At 37.8% G+C, this 17,505-nt stretch overlaps 1 protein-coding gene across 1 annotated transcript; it reads left to right on the forward strand.

Moving 5' to 3' along the window:
• The first annotated feature begins 2,000 nt into the window (after positions 1-2,000).
• Positions 2,001-16,961, forward strand: tdrd15 (tudor domain containing 15). The gene is made up of 2 exons (XM_056480627.1): positions 2,001-2,036; positions 11,244-16,961. Exons 1-2 carry the CDS (start codon positions 2,001-2,003, stop codon positions 16,959-16,961), a joined length of 5,754 nt encoding a protein of 1,917 aa, XP_056336602.1.
• Positions 16,962-17,505: the final 544 nt, after the last annotated feature.

Consider the following 17,505-nt stretch of genomic DNA (forward strand, 5'->3'; position numbering starts at 1 on the left):
GTGAAAGCGCATCTGTGAGGAAGAAACTAGCGGAAAATTCGGGGGAGCTGGATGTCTGAAACACAAATATCTTGGTCCAGCTTGGACAGAAGAATGTCCGTATGCCTGAGATTTCCACCATTGCAATGGCTCACCTGTTAGCGGTTTACATGACGCTGGTGTATCTCTGATGATGTCTGCTGTTATGGGAAGCACCTGGTGGTGGCTGGGTGTACTGTATCTAAAGCGGTAATCTGTTGCAGTCAGTGTGAAAGACTGATTAATTAATTCATATATGTTGTAAATTTAGATAAGTATCGATAAGTGGCGCCAGAGTATGTATCGCGGCCGGAAATAACATGATAAATGGGCATATGTTTTGTCCCACCCCTTTTCCATAACCCAACAAACAAACATAAAACGAAAGTCACTCATTCATTTCGTGCACTCTTGGGGGGCCCCTGGTGGCCATGGGGCCCTAAGCAGCCGCTTAGTTCGCTTATGCCTTGGCCCGGCTCTGACCTTTAGAATATTTTTGGCTAGGAATATATGACCAGAAAAACAACCATCTGCTTTCAAATAAACAAAAGCGTTTTATTATAGCATCATGTTACATCCACACTTTTATGCAGGTAGGTTTCATAACAAATACTACCCTTTTTACAAAACGAAATTAGAAAATTGCATTTTTCTAGCAGTAGTGCAATTTTAAAATAAATAGTAAATGTAGACAAATCATATTCTGTACACAACGATGTGTGAACAGATGACCTTTTAACACCTATCACTGATTAAATACTTATGGGTCGTAGACAAGCTATATATCTGTGTAATCTTTGTCTTTTACTTTTTCACCCCCTATCTCATCAGACTCTCCTACCAAATGTTTCCAAAAAAAATCTGTAAGTTTGCTACGTCCACCCAATGCGCTTGAAAATGAACAGTGGGCAAGCTTAAGGTGGGAGTGTCGCTTGGGAGGAGAGACATTTAAAGCAAGGAAAATATGAATTTGCAATTAATTTATGCATCACACAGTGTTACAGTGTTTTTGAATTGAATAGCATGTTATCACATATTGTTAAATAAATTACCTTTTCTTGAATAAATGTTTTGAAATGGGGATATTTAAACTTAATTTGTGAGTGATGATAACCACGGCGCAACTCCGCCAGAGAGAGAGCCTGAAAGACGGGCTTCAAATGCTATTTGCCCATGATCTTTGTGCATTGATGATGTTTCTATTCATAACATCACCATATTCATAAGGTCAGTTGCAGGAATTTAATGTTTTAATATTTTAAATTGTCACTAGGGATGCTCATTTCGGTTAATTTTGCTAACCGACAACCGCCGCTCATTAATCGGTTATTAACGGTTAACTGGTCAGATTACTATTAATTTTATATTAAACAAATTGATGTGTCTATTTTGTGTCTGACACATTAAATATTGCATTTTAAAATACTGATTTAATTTTTATATGCTAGCATATTAATAATAGAACAAGACAACAGAGCATTTTCACGCACCTGCAGTGTTTAGCACAGAAGAGCAGAATAAACTAAATAAAATGAATAAAATAAATAGGACTGCCCTAAATTATTTTCCACTTAAATAATTAATTTATATTACAAATCGAAAACACTGACTGATTATTTTTAATAACCGGCATAGGCTGTTTTTTCCAATCATATTTTTGTCTTCCGTCAAATAAAAATAGCAGACTTCCTCAAATCGCTCGCTCCATGGAAAATATGCATTTATTTAATGCCCCGCTGTTATTATTATAATCACAAAACCTTTTTACATTTTTAATAGAAATCATTATTTTAAAGATTATGTCTTGGTTTCCTCTCTCTCCCTCGCGGTTCAAGTGCGCGCGCTGCGTGATGAAAAGACAACAACGCGCGCATATGTTGACTTTTTGTAAACAGTTTTGTTGTTTAAATATGATATTGCATTAATGTGCATACATGCTTTATAAGCTGTAAAATAAAAGGTAAAGCCTATTTGTTGCGTTTATGACGCAGATCCAGGTCAACATCAGCGCTGGTTTGGTATCAACACGTCTGTTTCAAACAGCAATATTCTTCTTCCATTTTGCTTCTTTGGCAAATGTGTCTGTAGCCACGGGTTATAAGTTATCGTCCCGCTAGTTAAGTATGTCTTGCAGTTGAACAAGTGGCCGACACAGCTAACAAGCTTTTTTCATTCCAAAAACGCGAGGCGCACCTGCCTTTATATGTTGACAAGGAAAAAAGAAGAGAAGAAGCGCGGTCCTCTTATGCAACGACTGAATCAGCTGGGTATCGATTGTGCATAAGTGTTGCTGTCTGTGTTGTTACAGTTGTAATATTTAATACTATTGTGATATTCAAGATTTGTAAATTCATACAGCTCTGGATAACTTAAAACAGCGATTAGACCTCCAGAGCGGTGTTAATGCGTCCTGGAGTAAAGCGAAACAGCTATAAACTCCAGCAAGATAGAGTGATTATATGCAGACTCATACTTTATCTATAAATAAAGTATAACTATAGAAACTGTGTTCATCTAAACTAAACGCTTCGTTGTGTTTGCTGGCCTCATGCATCGCGCACCTGTCCGTCAGTCAGTCAGTCAGCACGTAACGCCAAAAAATTAAACAGATAGCGCACAGCACTATACGGTTACAGAAAAGTTTGCGCTGTTATAATTCACTTACCTTTTAATACGTTTTGGTGCGATTATAATCCGCTATTAAAAACAACAACAATAACTGAATGTTTTGAATGGGTAATGTAGCCGTGGCGAGAATCATTTTGGTCCCTGCAATGGAAGAATGAATGTAGCGGAAACCATGCTCTTTAAAAGTTCTCTGTAGTTGTCTTGAAAACACAAACTGCTGCTCTGGGATGAGCCTCGTGCAAAAGATGCCCCTCTTAACGCAAAGGCGCATTCAATCGGCCCCTTATGCAGCCAAACTAAAAATATATAAAATAATGATTTTAATCGTTTAACTGATAGCATTAATCGGTTACAAACGCACCCTTTCGGTTAACGGTTAATCGATTATTTTGAGCATCCCTAATTGTCACGCTGTAATGAAATAAGCATGATCTAAAACTTAAATAATTGTAAGGTTCTTTCATCGCAAACTTTCATAAAAAGATATTAAATATCACATTAACTTAAAGTTAAACACAACAATAGTATATTCTGAGCTAAGTTTTTAATAAGACTTCAAACAATGACCATTTCTGGTGGTGAATTGTAGTTATGCGCTCTGTACGGAACACTATTTTAATCGTGTTTGTAACACCGTTAATACCTATCATCTTCTGTACACATGCGGAGGCAGTACTTCCCATCTTTTCTAAAAAACCATTAGTCCAAAAGACATCAATCAAAGTTTGGATTATGCAGTAGGTATTCACCCATAGTATGAACACACAAATATGCTTCTCTGGCTTTCAATGACGGAAGAGTGGTCGTTTGAGGGTGCAGAAGAGCGGAAAATATACGGAACATAGTTAGTCTACGTTATATAATTCACACATAAAAACACATGTTTGTGTGAGTGTGTGTCCATGTGCGAGCAAACTTTGTGTGTGTGTGTAACCTCATGCAGATCGACAGGGGGTGGATCGTTTCATTGTGAGAAGCCTTCATAACTTATTTTAACTTATTTTGATTGGCTTATATTTCGCTCTCAGGAGACCCAGACGTCCTGCAGCTCACTTCAACTTCACCTACTGCATTATACCTAAAAAAAAATTATTGCTGTAAAAACTCATTATTCATGGGGAAAGAATTAAAAATAAAGCTCGTTTGTATGTTCAATCATGCATGAAACCAAGGTTTTAATCCAATTCCTGCCATTAAATGAATAATGTGCATAATGGATTCAGATTACAGTATATTAAGACAAAATGTTGTACCATATTAACAGATATATGCATATAACCAAGTAGATAAACGCCCAAATTAAATGGGCATATCTACCACATTTAAGAATGAAGTAGCCTATGCATTTAAGCTTTCTCACAAGTAAGGCAAGGCAAGTTTATTTATATAGCACATTTCATACACAGTGGCAATTCAAAGTGCTTTAAATAAACAGGAATAAAAGAAACAAGTATAAGAAAAATAAAAACAAATAATAAAAATGGTTAAAAAAATAAAATAAATAAGCATAAAAACAGATAAAATGTGTTATAAAAGAATGAAAAAGAAGAGAAAAACATAATAGTGCGATCTGTCGGGCGTAGCACAGTGCTCATTCAGTAAAGGCACAGCTAAACAGATGTGTTTTCAGTCTTGATTTGAATGTGCCTAATGTTGCAGCACATCTGATCATTCTGGAAGCTGATTCTAGCAGTGAGGGGCGTAGTAGCTGAAAGCCGATTCACCCTGCTTTGACTGAACCCTTGGAATTTCTAGTTTATATGATCCTAAAGATCTGAGTGATCTGTTAGGTTTGTATTTAGTGAGCATATCTGTAATGTATTGAGGTCCTAGGCCATTTAGTGATTTCTAGACCAGTAATAATACTTTAAAATCTATTCTGAATGTAACTGGGAGCCAGGGTAAAGACCTGAGGACAGGTGTGATGTGCTCTGATTTCCTGGTTCTGGTCAGAATTCTGGCCGCAGCGTTCTGGATGAGCTGCAACTGTCTGACTGTCTTTTTGTGAAGGCCAGTGAGGAGGCCGTTACAGTAATCCACCCTGCTGCTGATAAAAGCATGAACAAGTTTCTCTAAGTCTTCACTGGAAACAAAGGATCTAATTCTTGCAATACTTTTGAGATGATAATATGCTGATTTAATAACTGCTTTGATATGACTATTGAAACTCAGATCTGACAGAGTCACACCAAGATTCTTGACATTATTTTTTGTTGTTTGACCTTTAGTGCCAAGGTACGCATTTACCTTGAGAACCTCATCTCTGTTCCCAAATGCAATCACTTCAGTTTTCTCTTTGTTTAACTGAAGAAAGTTTTGGCACATCCACTTGTTAATTTCATCACTGCATTGGCAGAGGGTGTCAATGGGGCTGTGTCAATTGGCAGTAAGGCTAGGTAGATCTGAGTGTCATCAGCATAGCTGTGGTTGGAGATTGTATTTTTTGTGCAGCGGCTGTGCTGATGAAGTAAAGCTAAGCTAAATCGCTGTACTTCATTACACACGTGCACTGTTTTAAAAACATTTTAAACATGTGAAACTCACTCTTGATCACATTTGATGATGATCCTAGCGAACTGAACAGACCTTTTATTCCCGGTTGCTTTGCGCACATCTGGTCTTGTTGATATGATTATACACGTGACTACCGGGACATGTTAATGCGCACCGCTGTCAATCAATTCGGTTGGTGGGGTGACCGCACTCCTACGTAAAGTTGTGGTCGGTCTGAAAACCGCTCCAATTGGTCCAGCGTTTTTATGTTGTTAAATTTAAAAAAAAAAAGGACTGGGTGAGTTTATATCACCCCAATATGACGGTCTATACACTATATCTACACACATGTCTGTGCAAACAGCTTGAAAAATAGATTTTTCACCATAGGTGCCCTTTAATACAACACATTAATAATGAATTAAGTGCAAAAGATGAGTCCCGATGCTCGGTGATGCACAGTGCTGGTAGTTTTTGTTGCATAGAAGATATAATAATTGTACAGTTTTAATATTTAATATTACAAGGCTGATGCACATTCAACCTCTTTAGTTTTAGTGGGGCAGTCACATAAACACAATAAAAAAGGAGACTTTTTTTTTCCCCATAAATTCTTATTTTTAACTTATTTTAAAGGGTACCTAAGATGAAAATCAACTATTGTAAGCTGTCTGGACAGAACTGTGTGTAGGAATGTGTGTCCACAGTCATATTGGGGTGATAGACAAAAAGTCTCTTTTAAATTTCCTGACAATAGGATCCAAATCCCTCCCATTTTGAAAAGGGATTCAGATTCTCGCTTGCATCATATTCAACATTACATAGGCTAGAATAGTTATACTGACACTGTTAAACATTTTTTTTCATGCACAACAATTTGTGTTTGCCATGAAAGAAAAACATATTAAATGCTTGTTGTAATCATTACTCTAAAATGTGGTATGATCATTTAAATGGCATGCATGCTTCTGGTTTTATTTTCACTGCCAAGTGTGGTTCACACTTTCCGCACGGCTCCCAAACAGTCACTCTGCCACAAACTGAATATTATTTACAACTTTAGTACCTATTATCCACAGTCTATGCAGGTTCTGTTCACTTAAGTAGACTTCATTCACATGCGCGCGTGCCCACCTTCTCTGTGGTAACAGCTCACGGTCAGCTCACATCAGGTGTGATTTCGTGGCTGCGAATACATCATTACATGAAGACCGAAATGACATTTTGGGGTGAATTATACCTTATAAATACAGTCTGTAACTCTTTCAACACCATGTAGAGGTGTCTATGTTGCTAAGCTAAGTAAATAAAACAATATGAAGACAAAATATTGGATTAAGATGGTCTAGAGACTAAAATTACATGCCATTGTGTAAATAAGATAGTACATGCGGCTATTTAGTTTGTTTATTTAAAAAATCTGGCGCTATATAAAAAAAACAATTAACTTGACTTCAAAGGGGGCAGGGAAAGTCGTTGGGATGGTGGGGCACCCCCCTAATATAGTGGTAGGAATTGACACTGGATTGACTGATCTACACTGCTTTGAAATGCTTAATGTCTCTGTATTTGTGCTTCCAATTCATCACTCAACAGTGAAGAGTGGTGAACCGATGACCTTTACGGCCAATCACAGTCATTTCAGTTAAGCATACTCAAATATTAGCGGGAAAGGGATGTTTTTATTCAATTTCAGTACCGATTGCTACCAAAGTCGATACTACACTAGACAACACTAGTGAGGATACACGGGTGGATTCTTTGTGGAAGTGTTTTATTGACTAAACCTGATGCATGTTTATATTCTCCCCCCATTTCACATATGCGCCAAATACAGTTGAAATATCCAAATTCGGTATCGCTAAATACGGTTGAAAAACTAAACGCATGAATGTGGATATTAAGCATACATTCAGTTTAAATGTTGTTTGTTTTTACAGTTCCTTTAATTTTCATGTAACAGCCAATGTTTCAGCACAAATAAAAACCAGGGTATATTGTTAATCATATGTAAAAAATGCAGACAAATGTTTTTTGTTTTTTTGAGTAGGTTTATACGGTGGCCGGGAAGTTCAAAACGATATTACAAAGTGTGAAACGCTTTTACAAAGCTCGAGACAAATTTACGTTTTGGTGAATGTTTTTACCTGTCATAAGACACAATTACAAAGGAAAAACAATTTTACCAAGGACGAAACAAATTTACATTTCAGAAAAGAATTAACAAAACGCTTTTACAAGTCTCGAAACAAATTTACAATTACAGATTCCTTAAGGAAAGGGAATGTACCACACACCGGAAGTGACGTGGAATGTACCACACACCGGGAGTGACGCGGGGAAAAGTGTTGTTGGTGAGCACTGTTAATTCGTGCTGTGGAAAACATGGTGTAAATAAAGTTTATGGTGACAGAACGTGGACTGCGGTAGAGGGTTATTTTGCCCGTTTTGTGGCAAACACATGAGCAGCTTAACGCGGTTTTGCTTTACGTGTGGTCGGTGTTTGGAGTTTCTAAAGGACGCGGACCAGACGGAATCACCAGACATACTGCATCAATGTGTTCAATATTTTAATGAGGGCCACTAGTATGCTGTAATCGTGGACGTGATGTCAAATCTACATGGTGTAAACATCTGCTTGAGGACTCTTAAAAGTAAACTGAATGAAGCTGGTGTTACGGTTTAACTGGTGTCCGTGTTAACTAGTGCCCCTTTCCAGATGTAAACTATTCACGTTTGTAGATTGGCAGATTCGTCACTTTTTCACAGCAACAAAACATGCCCATACCAAATAAAGATTCTTAATCCTGGGTGTCCGTGTAAACATTATTGATTTTAATATTTGTGTAGCAGAACAGTATATAACCAAAATTAATGTAAATAAATAATTATAATTGACATGTCATCAACGGGATTCAAACCCACGTCAAACGTTTCAGCGCTAGTATCAACCGACCTATCTAACTGAGCTATTCAGGTCTATATGTTGAGGTTGGTTTCGATATCTATCAGTCAACATATGTCATGCTTTGTTTTTCTATATTCTTTTGTTTACATGTTTTTACGTACTCTCACGCTGATATTTTCTCAGAATAGCTCTAAATGACAAGCGATATTTTATCGCAGTTGATAAAACCATGATTTTTATAGTTCTAGACGTGTTAAGCTGTGTCTACAAAGTCACACACGAGATGATATTTTCCGGTGTGTGGTACATACTACGTCACTTCCGGTGTGTGGTACATTTCCTTTTCCGTAAGGAATCTGTAATTGTAAATTTTCGGAACTTGTAAAAGTGTTTTGTTAATTCTTTTCTGAAATGTAAATTTGTTTTGTCCTTGGTAAAATAGTTTTTCCTATGTAATTGTGTGTTATGACAGGTAAAAATGTTTTTCAAATTGTAAATTTGTCTCTAGCTTTGTAAAAGTGTTTCACACTTTGTAATATCGTTTTGCACTTCCCGGCCACTGTAGGTTTAAACTATTACAATGTAAATGATTATCTGTAATATTTAAGAATCTGGACGTGCAAGCAAAATCAGTGACGTACAGTATTCATAAGATGATGATGCTTTGAAGTGACGTAAGAGCAGGGATGTCAAACTCAATTCCTGGAGGGCTGCAGCCCTGCACAGAGTAGTTCCAACCCTAATTAAACACAGCTGATCAAACCATTTAAGTCTTTCAGTCCTGTTTGAAACCTACAGGTAAGTGTGTTGAAGCAGGGCTGGAACTAAACTGTGCAGGGCTCCGGCCCTCCGGAAATTGAGTTTGACATCCCTGCGTTAGAGGGAGTGAGATTATATCATTTCACTACATTCAATTCCCCTGTCATCATCTTTTCCTTGTGTCCTTTCCTTGAATCCTGAAGGGGTGGAGTTAAAATTCAAGAAGTGAGGAGAGGAAACAAGTATGTATAAACAAAAATTGAAAAGCACTCACAGTCTGTCCACACTTGAAAAAATTAAGCAAGTGTGTTCAGGGTTCAACGCTAAGGATTTATTCTGGTTCAGATTTTTACTTGCCCTGCCAAAATTTTCACTGGCTCCACCAAAAAAGAAGTTAATAGCTATTTCTTAGCCACATATTTTAGATAATGTGTCAAAAGTATAATTGTATACATACACTTTTTATTGAGCATACATATATATGTATGTGTTATTTCGGCAGCTGGGGTGCCGGAAAAAAGTAAAATAACAGACGGTAAATTACAAAAATTTACCAGAAATTTAAATTCAAGGAAATATCTGTAATTTAATGTCCGTTATTTTATGGTAAATATGGTAATTTAAATGCCTTTATTTTATTTATTTTTTACAGTATATATTATAAGCTAGATTAAATTTAAATACAATACTGCTTAGATTAATTCAAGTGAATTGTTAAATGTGTGGTTTAGTTGAAAACTACAACAATTTTATGTTTTTCGTTTGTTCTAAACCCATCAAAATGCCTAATTTTAGAAACAGGCTCATTACATCAGTCTAGACTACAGACAATATTTTTATTTTTCATTTATTTGTAAACCTAGTTTTAAAATGCATTTCACTTGTTCTTGCTTGATCCATCAAAATTATAATCATATTAGCCTACGTTTTTATCAATTATGGCCTTTGATTTTTATTAAAATGTAGACTAAGAATGTTAATGAAAGTCTAAGAAGGAGGTGCCTGCATTTTACTGCAGGGGTGCATTTCTCGTCACAACACTGGGACTGCAGTCAGACCATGAAGCAGATAAATGTTGATCTTTCTTTCGAGGTGTCTGCAGAAATGAACAAACCAACAGGCCTAATACAAAATATTAAAAGATTAAAATACGGAAAAATTATCAGATGGTAACTTCGGTCAATTTTCCTAACGGATAAACAGCACTAGGTAATATTTCAGCATGTTTTCACTTTCATATTAGACATGAAACGCATTTGCCGGTAGAAATGACATCCCGCACTGCTCATAATTCTCTCATTGTATGTCTATTACACAACGATAATACACTGTGATAGAACCTGGTTCGATGGATCGTTTTGTCTTCATTACAATCGATCTGCTCAATCGAGCCGAGACCACCTCATTCAGGCAATCTCTGACCGATTTACATATGCCAGACAAACCACACTTACTGGGGAAACGAGACCGGTTCCGAAACAAACGTCTGTGTGTGAAAGCACCCCGTGTTTGCACGCAAATGACAAACAGTCACAGCCAAATTAAACTTTAGTGACAAGGCAGCACTGTAACCATTCTCTATACTGTCCCGAGCGTCTCGCACGCTGGCCACGGGCCATCAGGCAGTCCTTATTCTCGAGCCCTGCTGTTATAAAAAAAAAAAAAAACTGTTTTAGACAACCCAGTATGCAGAATCTATCAAGTAACTGACAGTGTGAACTTTTTTTACCCACCTTCGTGTCTATCATCATGTAGATTACGCCATTTTACATAAAGTAAGCTGCTATTATTTAGTTATATATCCTGCTGCAGGCCACTAAATCCAGGCCAGGCCAGGCCAGGCCGTTTCATATACTGTATGGAAAATGTATCGAGTTATAGTTTTGTCATTAAATGGGCTATCCCAAGAATGTGTGTATGTGTGTATATATAAATTTTATTAACAATACAAGAAATACTTAGTTCACGGTCTGCTATATTGTTGAAATGAGTACATTTATTATGAATGTTGCCTGACAAGACTACACACCATATACACTATTTTTTTTCTATAGTTTGCAATCTAAAAATCTCTTTATTTGCATATACATTTGTATATGTTGCTGTTATTTTGCTTTGAATTTGGTCTCAACCTAGTTATTTGCTATTATGTGGTGTTTCAGTGTCTTACAGTCTCTGTAGAAGTTTATACCAAAACATTTGTTTGAGTTGCAATACATACTATAATACTTTTTTTTTTTTAAATTCAGTTTAGTTTCTTAAGAAATTAATGTCTTGGAATCTTTAGTATGTCTATTCAAATAGATCCGTTTTGCTAATATGTGGTGCTACTCCAAGATAATAGTGATACTCAGGAATATAAGTTGAAATCAGGTAATTGCACTACCGTAAGTTTGGGTGGAAAAATTGTGTCTGATATAATGTGCATGTTTTATAGATTTTAGATTTAAGTAAATTACACAATTTTTGTTGTGTTTTTAGGACAAAAGAGGAATCAAAGCTCCCTGCTCCTTGCGTATTGTGGCCTGTGGAGCTAAAGCTGACTCACATTGACTGCAGGCCTGAAAACAAACTGGTACACTTTCAGGGCCAGTACATGACAATCTGTGAACTGGACTACAACATTCTTCAAGTTGAAATTCAAAATGCTGTGAAATCAAAAGTTTCTGTTCAAGTTGGAAATGTTTGTCTGGTAGAAGACTCCGGGTCTGGTCGTTGGTACAGGGGAAGAGTCAAAAACATAGAGAACGATAAGTTCCACATATTTTTGCTAGACCATGGAGACATGATGATTGTTGGACCCAACTGTTTGTCCTCAATATCCGACACACTGCTAATGCTTCCACCTAAGATTGTCTGTGGTTTCTTTGCCAATATTCTGCCAATCCAGAGCCAATGGGACAGTCTGACAAATAGTTATTTCTCTTCATTAAAAGGCAGCCGGATCAAAGGATACATCCATGCTCGTCTACCACACCAAATCCTCATACTTGAGGTTCCGGACATCAATAGTGACATGATAAAAAAGAGACTTGGGAGACACGTGGACACCAGTACATTTCTGCTACTGGTTGAGATGCTTATTGATGAGCCAATTCCACAAAGCAATGAATCTGTCCCCGACCTCTTGATTGAAAAGCAAATAGGGCAAGAATATTGCCTTAAGTCCTCAAGCCTACTGGGCTTTGAAGAAATTCTATCACTTAACGGCCCAAAGTTAAAAGTTGGTCAGGAAGTAAAAGTTGTGGTAGCTGCAGCTGTGAATCCTGGATTATTCTACTGTCGACTCTCATCCATGGGTAAGGACCTGCAAGAAATGTCAGACAAATTAGCACTTGCATGTGAATCAGTCAGTGGTTGCCTAACCAACGACCTAGATGAAAACCTTGGTTTGCTCTGCGCAGTAAAAGGGAAAGATGAAAAATGGCACAGGGGTTTTGTGGAATGTCTCCCCCTTAACTCTCAGGTCAGAGTTGTGTTTGTTGACAGTGGCTATTGTGAATCTATGAAAGTTGAAAACATTCTTCAGCTACCATCGGAATTCCTCTCAACGCCAATCATGGCATTTCCATGTTCTCTTTCATGCTTGGAAAAACAAGATGAAAACATCAAAAATCAACAAGTAGATTCTCTTAAGAATGGGTTGCTAGGGAAAGTTTTGGAGATTGAAATCGATGACGTTTGCAAAGATCAGAACGTCTACTTGGTCACAATGAACACAGCTGAGAAGAACTCTGAGAAACAAGCTGGAGTTGAACCACATGAAAGTGACAATTTAGGGAGCAATTCCAACTTTCCCTATGATGTCCTTTCAAACGTGTCTGCTGGAGAGACAAAAGTGGCTCAAAGTTCAGATTCAAATCCTAGTGGAGCAATACCTGATGATTCTTTTTTTGAGGGATATGTGGTACATGTGCAGAGTCCAACACATTTCTGGATAAGAACCAAAGAACACAATCCTAATTTTGAAAACATGACAAGGGAAATGGCTGATTACTTCAGCAAATTACAGTTGCACGAAGAGGTTTTTGAAGACCTAATGCCTGGTGCACTTTGTTGTGCAATGTACGAGAATGACATGCAATACTACAGAGCACTTGTAGTAGATACTTTGGATAAAGGAGCAGAAGTGTTTTTCATTGACTTTGGGAACACTGAAAAGGTGCCAGGCATTTTAATTAAAAAACTCCCAAAGAAGTTTGCAATTCATCCAGAATTCGCAATGGAATGTGCTTTAGCGCATGTAGCTCCACATGAGGACATCTGGACAACCACAGCATCCAATTACTTCAGGGAAGTCACATCAGACAAAACCTTGATAATTCATGTCGTTCATAGAAAAAATACAAATTATGTTGTTGATCTGTTTGAGAGAGATGCTGAAAATTGCAGCATCGCAACCATCATGATAACAGCTAAAATGGCCCTTGACTGGAGATACAACCCAGCATTAGCATCTGTTGAAGTGAAGAGGCCTTGTAAAAACAAGGGAAATGCTCTGAGCAAGAAAAAAAATAAAAAGGACCATCGTGTGATGACTTTTTGCAAATTCACATCTTCTATGTCCTGTCCAAATCAAATGGAATGTGAATGGGAACCACAGAATGACTTTGAAAAACACACTCCCAATAAGACATCGAAACTGGAAGTTCCTGCTAAGACTTTAAAACCAATGCATTTCAAACCTGGATCTGAAGTAAGTGTCATTTGCTCACATATAAATTCTCCATCTGATTTTTGGTGCCAAAATGTGAGTACAAAACTTGACCTGGACAAACTAATGGAAGAGATGCAGTTGTTTTACCAAACATATACATCTGGTCTTCTGATACCTGCATTATGTTGTGCTGTTAAGTCTCCACATGATAACCAATGGCACAGAGCATGCATGGTAGGAGAACACGGTGAGGAACTGCTCATCATCCTAGTTGATGTTGGCCTAATTATTCAGGAAAAGTTGCAAAACATCCAAACTCTACAGCCACAGTTTTTTGAACTTCCTGCACAAGCATTTAGATGCAGATTGAACTTGATTGAACCCATTGGAGGAAGTTCATGGAGTTCAGAAGCATGCAATTTGTTCAGGGATTTTCTGTTCAAGTGTACGTCCAGCAAATGCAGAATTCATTCCCAAGTTTATGAAAAAGGAAAAGGTCTACTTAACCTTGTCAGCATTCATACACCCCTTCAACAGGCCTCTACGTACCTTGTAGAGAAAGGTGTTGCAGCAGAAGTACAAGCTCCAGACAAGCAGACAATTTCATCGGCTCACCCTTGGTCATTCGTTTACTCCTCTTTCAATATAAGTTGTGGAAGTGAAGAACTGGTGCATGTCACTTATGTCTGTAGCCCTTGGGAAATCTATTTTCAGCTTGATAGGAATACAGAGATTCTTAATAGACTGACCGAGAAAGTTGCAGACGAAAGTCAACTCTTCACTTCAATTTCTGACAACTGCAGCAGTAAACTTTGCTTGGCCAAATATTTCTGTGACGGCAGTTGGTACAGAGCTCTGGCACACCCTGTTCAATCTAATCAGCATGTGAGTGTTGTCTTCGTTGATTATGGCAATAAGGAGATTGCAGAGAAAACAAATGTCATGGCAATTCCAACAACAGCAGGTGACTTATTGCTAACACCAATGCAGGCTCTGAGATGCAGTCTTTTGAATCTTCCAGAGGGGGAACATTTGCCAGAAATCAACAAGTGGCTCGAGACTGACATCCTCAACAAGTCCTTCAGGGCCAAGTTTGTGTCAAGAGACAACAATGGTCATTTTGTTTGTGATCTTTATGATGGCAATCTGCATATCAATGAAAAAGTCAAAGAGCTCATGGCTGCTCATGGTGTGGCACAAAGTGACCCAGCTGTCAACAAACTTGAGTTGGATTCCCCCAAAGAAGAAGCGCATGTCAGCTTACCGAACTGTAAACTTAACTGCAAAGCAACCAGACGTGGTAAAGCCAAACAGAATGGAAAGCAAACTCCAAGATCCTTAAACCATTCCAAAAGGCAACTCAAGGAATCTGTTGAAATTGAAGGTCAGAATGCTCCCTGTCCCCTTAAAGTAGTGCCATCTCATCAGAGCTTGCCAAAACTTTGTGATCTTCCTGCTGTCACAATGAAACCAGGTTCTAGAGGTGTGGGCTTTGTCTCTCATTGCAATTCTGCTGGAAGCTTCTTTATTCAGATGGAAGATGATGAACCGAAAATACTACAGATGATTGAGGAACTAAATGGTACAGGCTTCAAGAATAAAAAAAGAAATGTGGAAACCAAAATAAAAGTAGGGGACCTTGTTGCAGCTGAGTATGAAGAAGACTTGGCTTTGTACAGAGCTGTCATCACCAATGTGTCAAACTCTGACCTCTTAGCTGTTGAGTTTATTGATTATGGTAATACTGCAACTGTCGACAGGAAGAATGTTCACATGCTAACCAATACGTTTTTGTCTCAACCCAGATTAAGCATTCCCTGCGCACTTGCAAAACCTCACTCATTTGAAAATTATGACTCTTTTATGGAGAAAGCAGTTGGTAAACCTTTATCAGTTGAATTCATTCAAAGTCTGGAAGGTTCATGGGAAGTGAGCATTGAGTTTGACGATGACCACTTGCTTGGAGACTCAAAGTATGATGCCGATCATAGTAAAGATGTAGATTTGGCAAGTCAAGATAAATTACCAAAAGATTCCCAGGCGCAAAGCCAATCTGATACCTACATCCAATATATTAAAGAAGTTAAAAGCTTCCAGCAAAAGACCGAATCATACCAACAGCAGTTCAGTCGTCAACTTGGAAACAATCAGACTGTTAGAACCTTCCAGCAAAAGATAACGTCAAACCCACAAAGCATTTGTGATTTCAGAACGAAACCAACAGAAGTTAGAACCGTCCAGCAAAAGACCAAGTCAAACACACAACAACGTAAATGTGAACTGACTTTTGCAACTAAGCAAATTAGGAAAGCAGCCATATATGTACAAACAAGTGTCAAAACAAAGGAATTTTGGAGAAGAAAGTACAAGAAACAAAATTTCAAGCCAAAGGTTGTGGTTAACTCGGAACCACAATGTGAGACCAGTATTCCGGTGACTAAAATTTCAGGAGGACTACAAGAAAATGTCCAACAAGAAAATGAAAACTCTGTGTCACTTGCTTGCGTTGCTCTGCATGATGTGAAAGACAGTGAGCCGGGGAAAATTCATGAAGATTTGTCTGTCGTCACTGATCATCCTTCCTCCCCAGAGACTTATTTGAGGACCAATTTGGATCCACCACAGACCCTCTTCCAGGCTCCCGTCAAAATGAACTTCGAATATGAAGGATTTGCAGCAGCGGTCACAACCCCATCTGAATTTTACATCATTCTAGAGGATCTGCTTTTGATAGCAGATACAGTCTCATCCATTCTTGAGAACCTTCCCGAAGTGTTGGTACCATTACCTGAAGTTCATTTTGTTCCTGGTACGAGCTGTTTGGTGAAATTGGTGGAGAATCAAAAATGGTGCAGGGCAGAGATTGTGCAATGCGATTCAACTTCGGTGCTCATAAACTTGGTTGACTATGGACTGTATTCTGTTCTTTCTCGGCCAGATGCCTCCCAGCTAAGAAAACTTCCTGAGGAGCTCAGTAGATTACCTAAAGTCACCTATCATTGTTTACTGAGGGGAGTTAAACCCAATGCTCCAGACTGGTCTGACGATGCCATCGTGTCTTTCCAGAACTCCATGTGTCACAAGAGCCTTAAGATACGCTTCAGACAACATGTTTCTGAGACACAATGGGAGGTTGACATCATCACAGGGAATCAAAATCTCGCAAAGGAGTTAGTAGAGTCTGATCATGCAATGTATATTGACAATATGCTTGGAATCAGGTTTCAGCAAGAGCAAGGACTTAATCAAGAGCCTAAACAACAAGTCATCTCCAGCACTATGAATGATTTATCAATGATAACTGAGCACACAAGCGAAGCCAAGAAGCAGGTCATCTCAAATGAGTCCACGTTGAGTGCAAAAAAGCCATCTGAAGAATCTGTTGGAGAACAAGACACTTCAGACCATTTGAACAGCAGTGAGTATGATCTTGGACAAGTGGACAGGGAAACTCTTGCTCTACCATCAGGTATCAAACAATGTAAGTGTAAAACTTGAATCTATTGTATTTAACTTTTTTTAAATTAATATTAATTAAAGGGAAAGTTCACCCACAAATGACTTTCTTTCTTCTGTTAAACACAAAATGTGTTTTGAAAAATGTTGGAAACCCTTGACTTAAATAGTATTTGTTTTATCTGCTGTGGAGGTCAGTGGTTACAGGTTATCAGCTTACTTCAAAATGTCTTGTTTTGTGTTCAACAAATGAAAGAAACTCCATAAAGGTTTGAAAATACTTGAGAGGGAGTACATTTTCATTTTTGGGTGAAAATCTCTTTACTGGTCTACAGTACATATACCACCAGTCAAATGTTTAGAGACGCATCTACCTAAGTATTGAAGCTAATCTTTGGTTTCAAAATGATGATAGTATAATCATTCTTACCATTTTTATTATTGTTTAAGGTCTAATTCTTACAAATGGCGTTTTAGATTAGTCCAGTAAATATTATGTAAATGCTACATTGTTGCACATTATTAATTAATAAAGGGTCGGTTCACTCAAAAAAAAATTCTGCCATTTAAAGATGCAGTAGGTGAT

Source organism: Danio aesculapii, chromosome 20 (assembly GCF_903798145.1).
Source record: "Danio aesculapii chromosome 20, fDanAes4.1, whole genome shotgun sequence".
Lineage (NCBI taxonomy): Eukaryota > Metazoa > Chordata > Actinopteri > Cypriniformes > Danionidae > Danio > Danio aesculapii.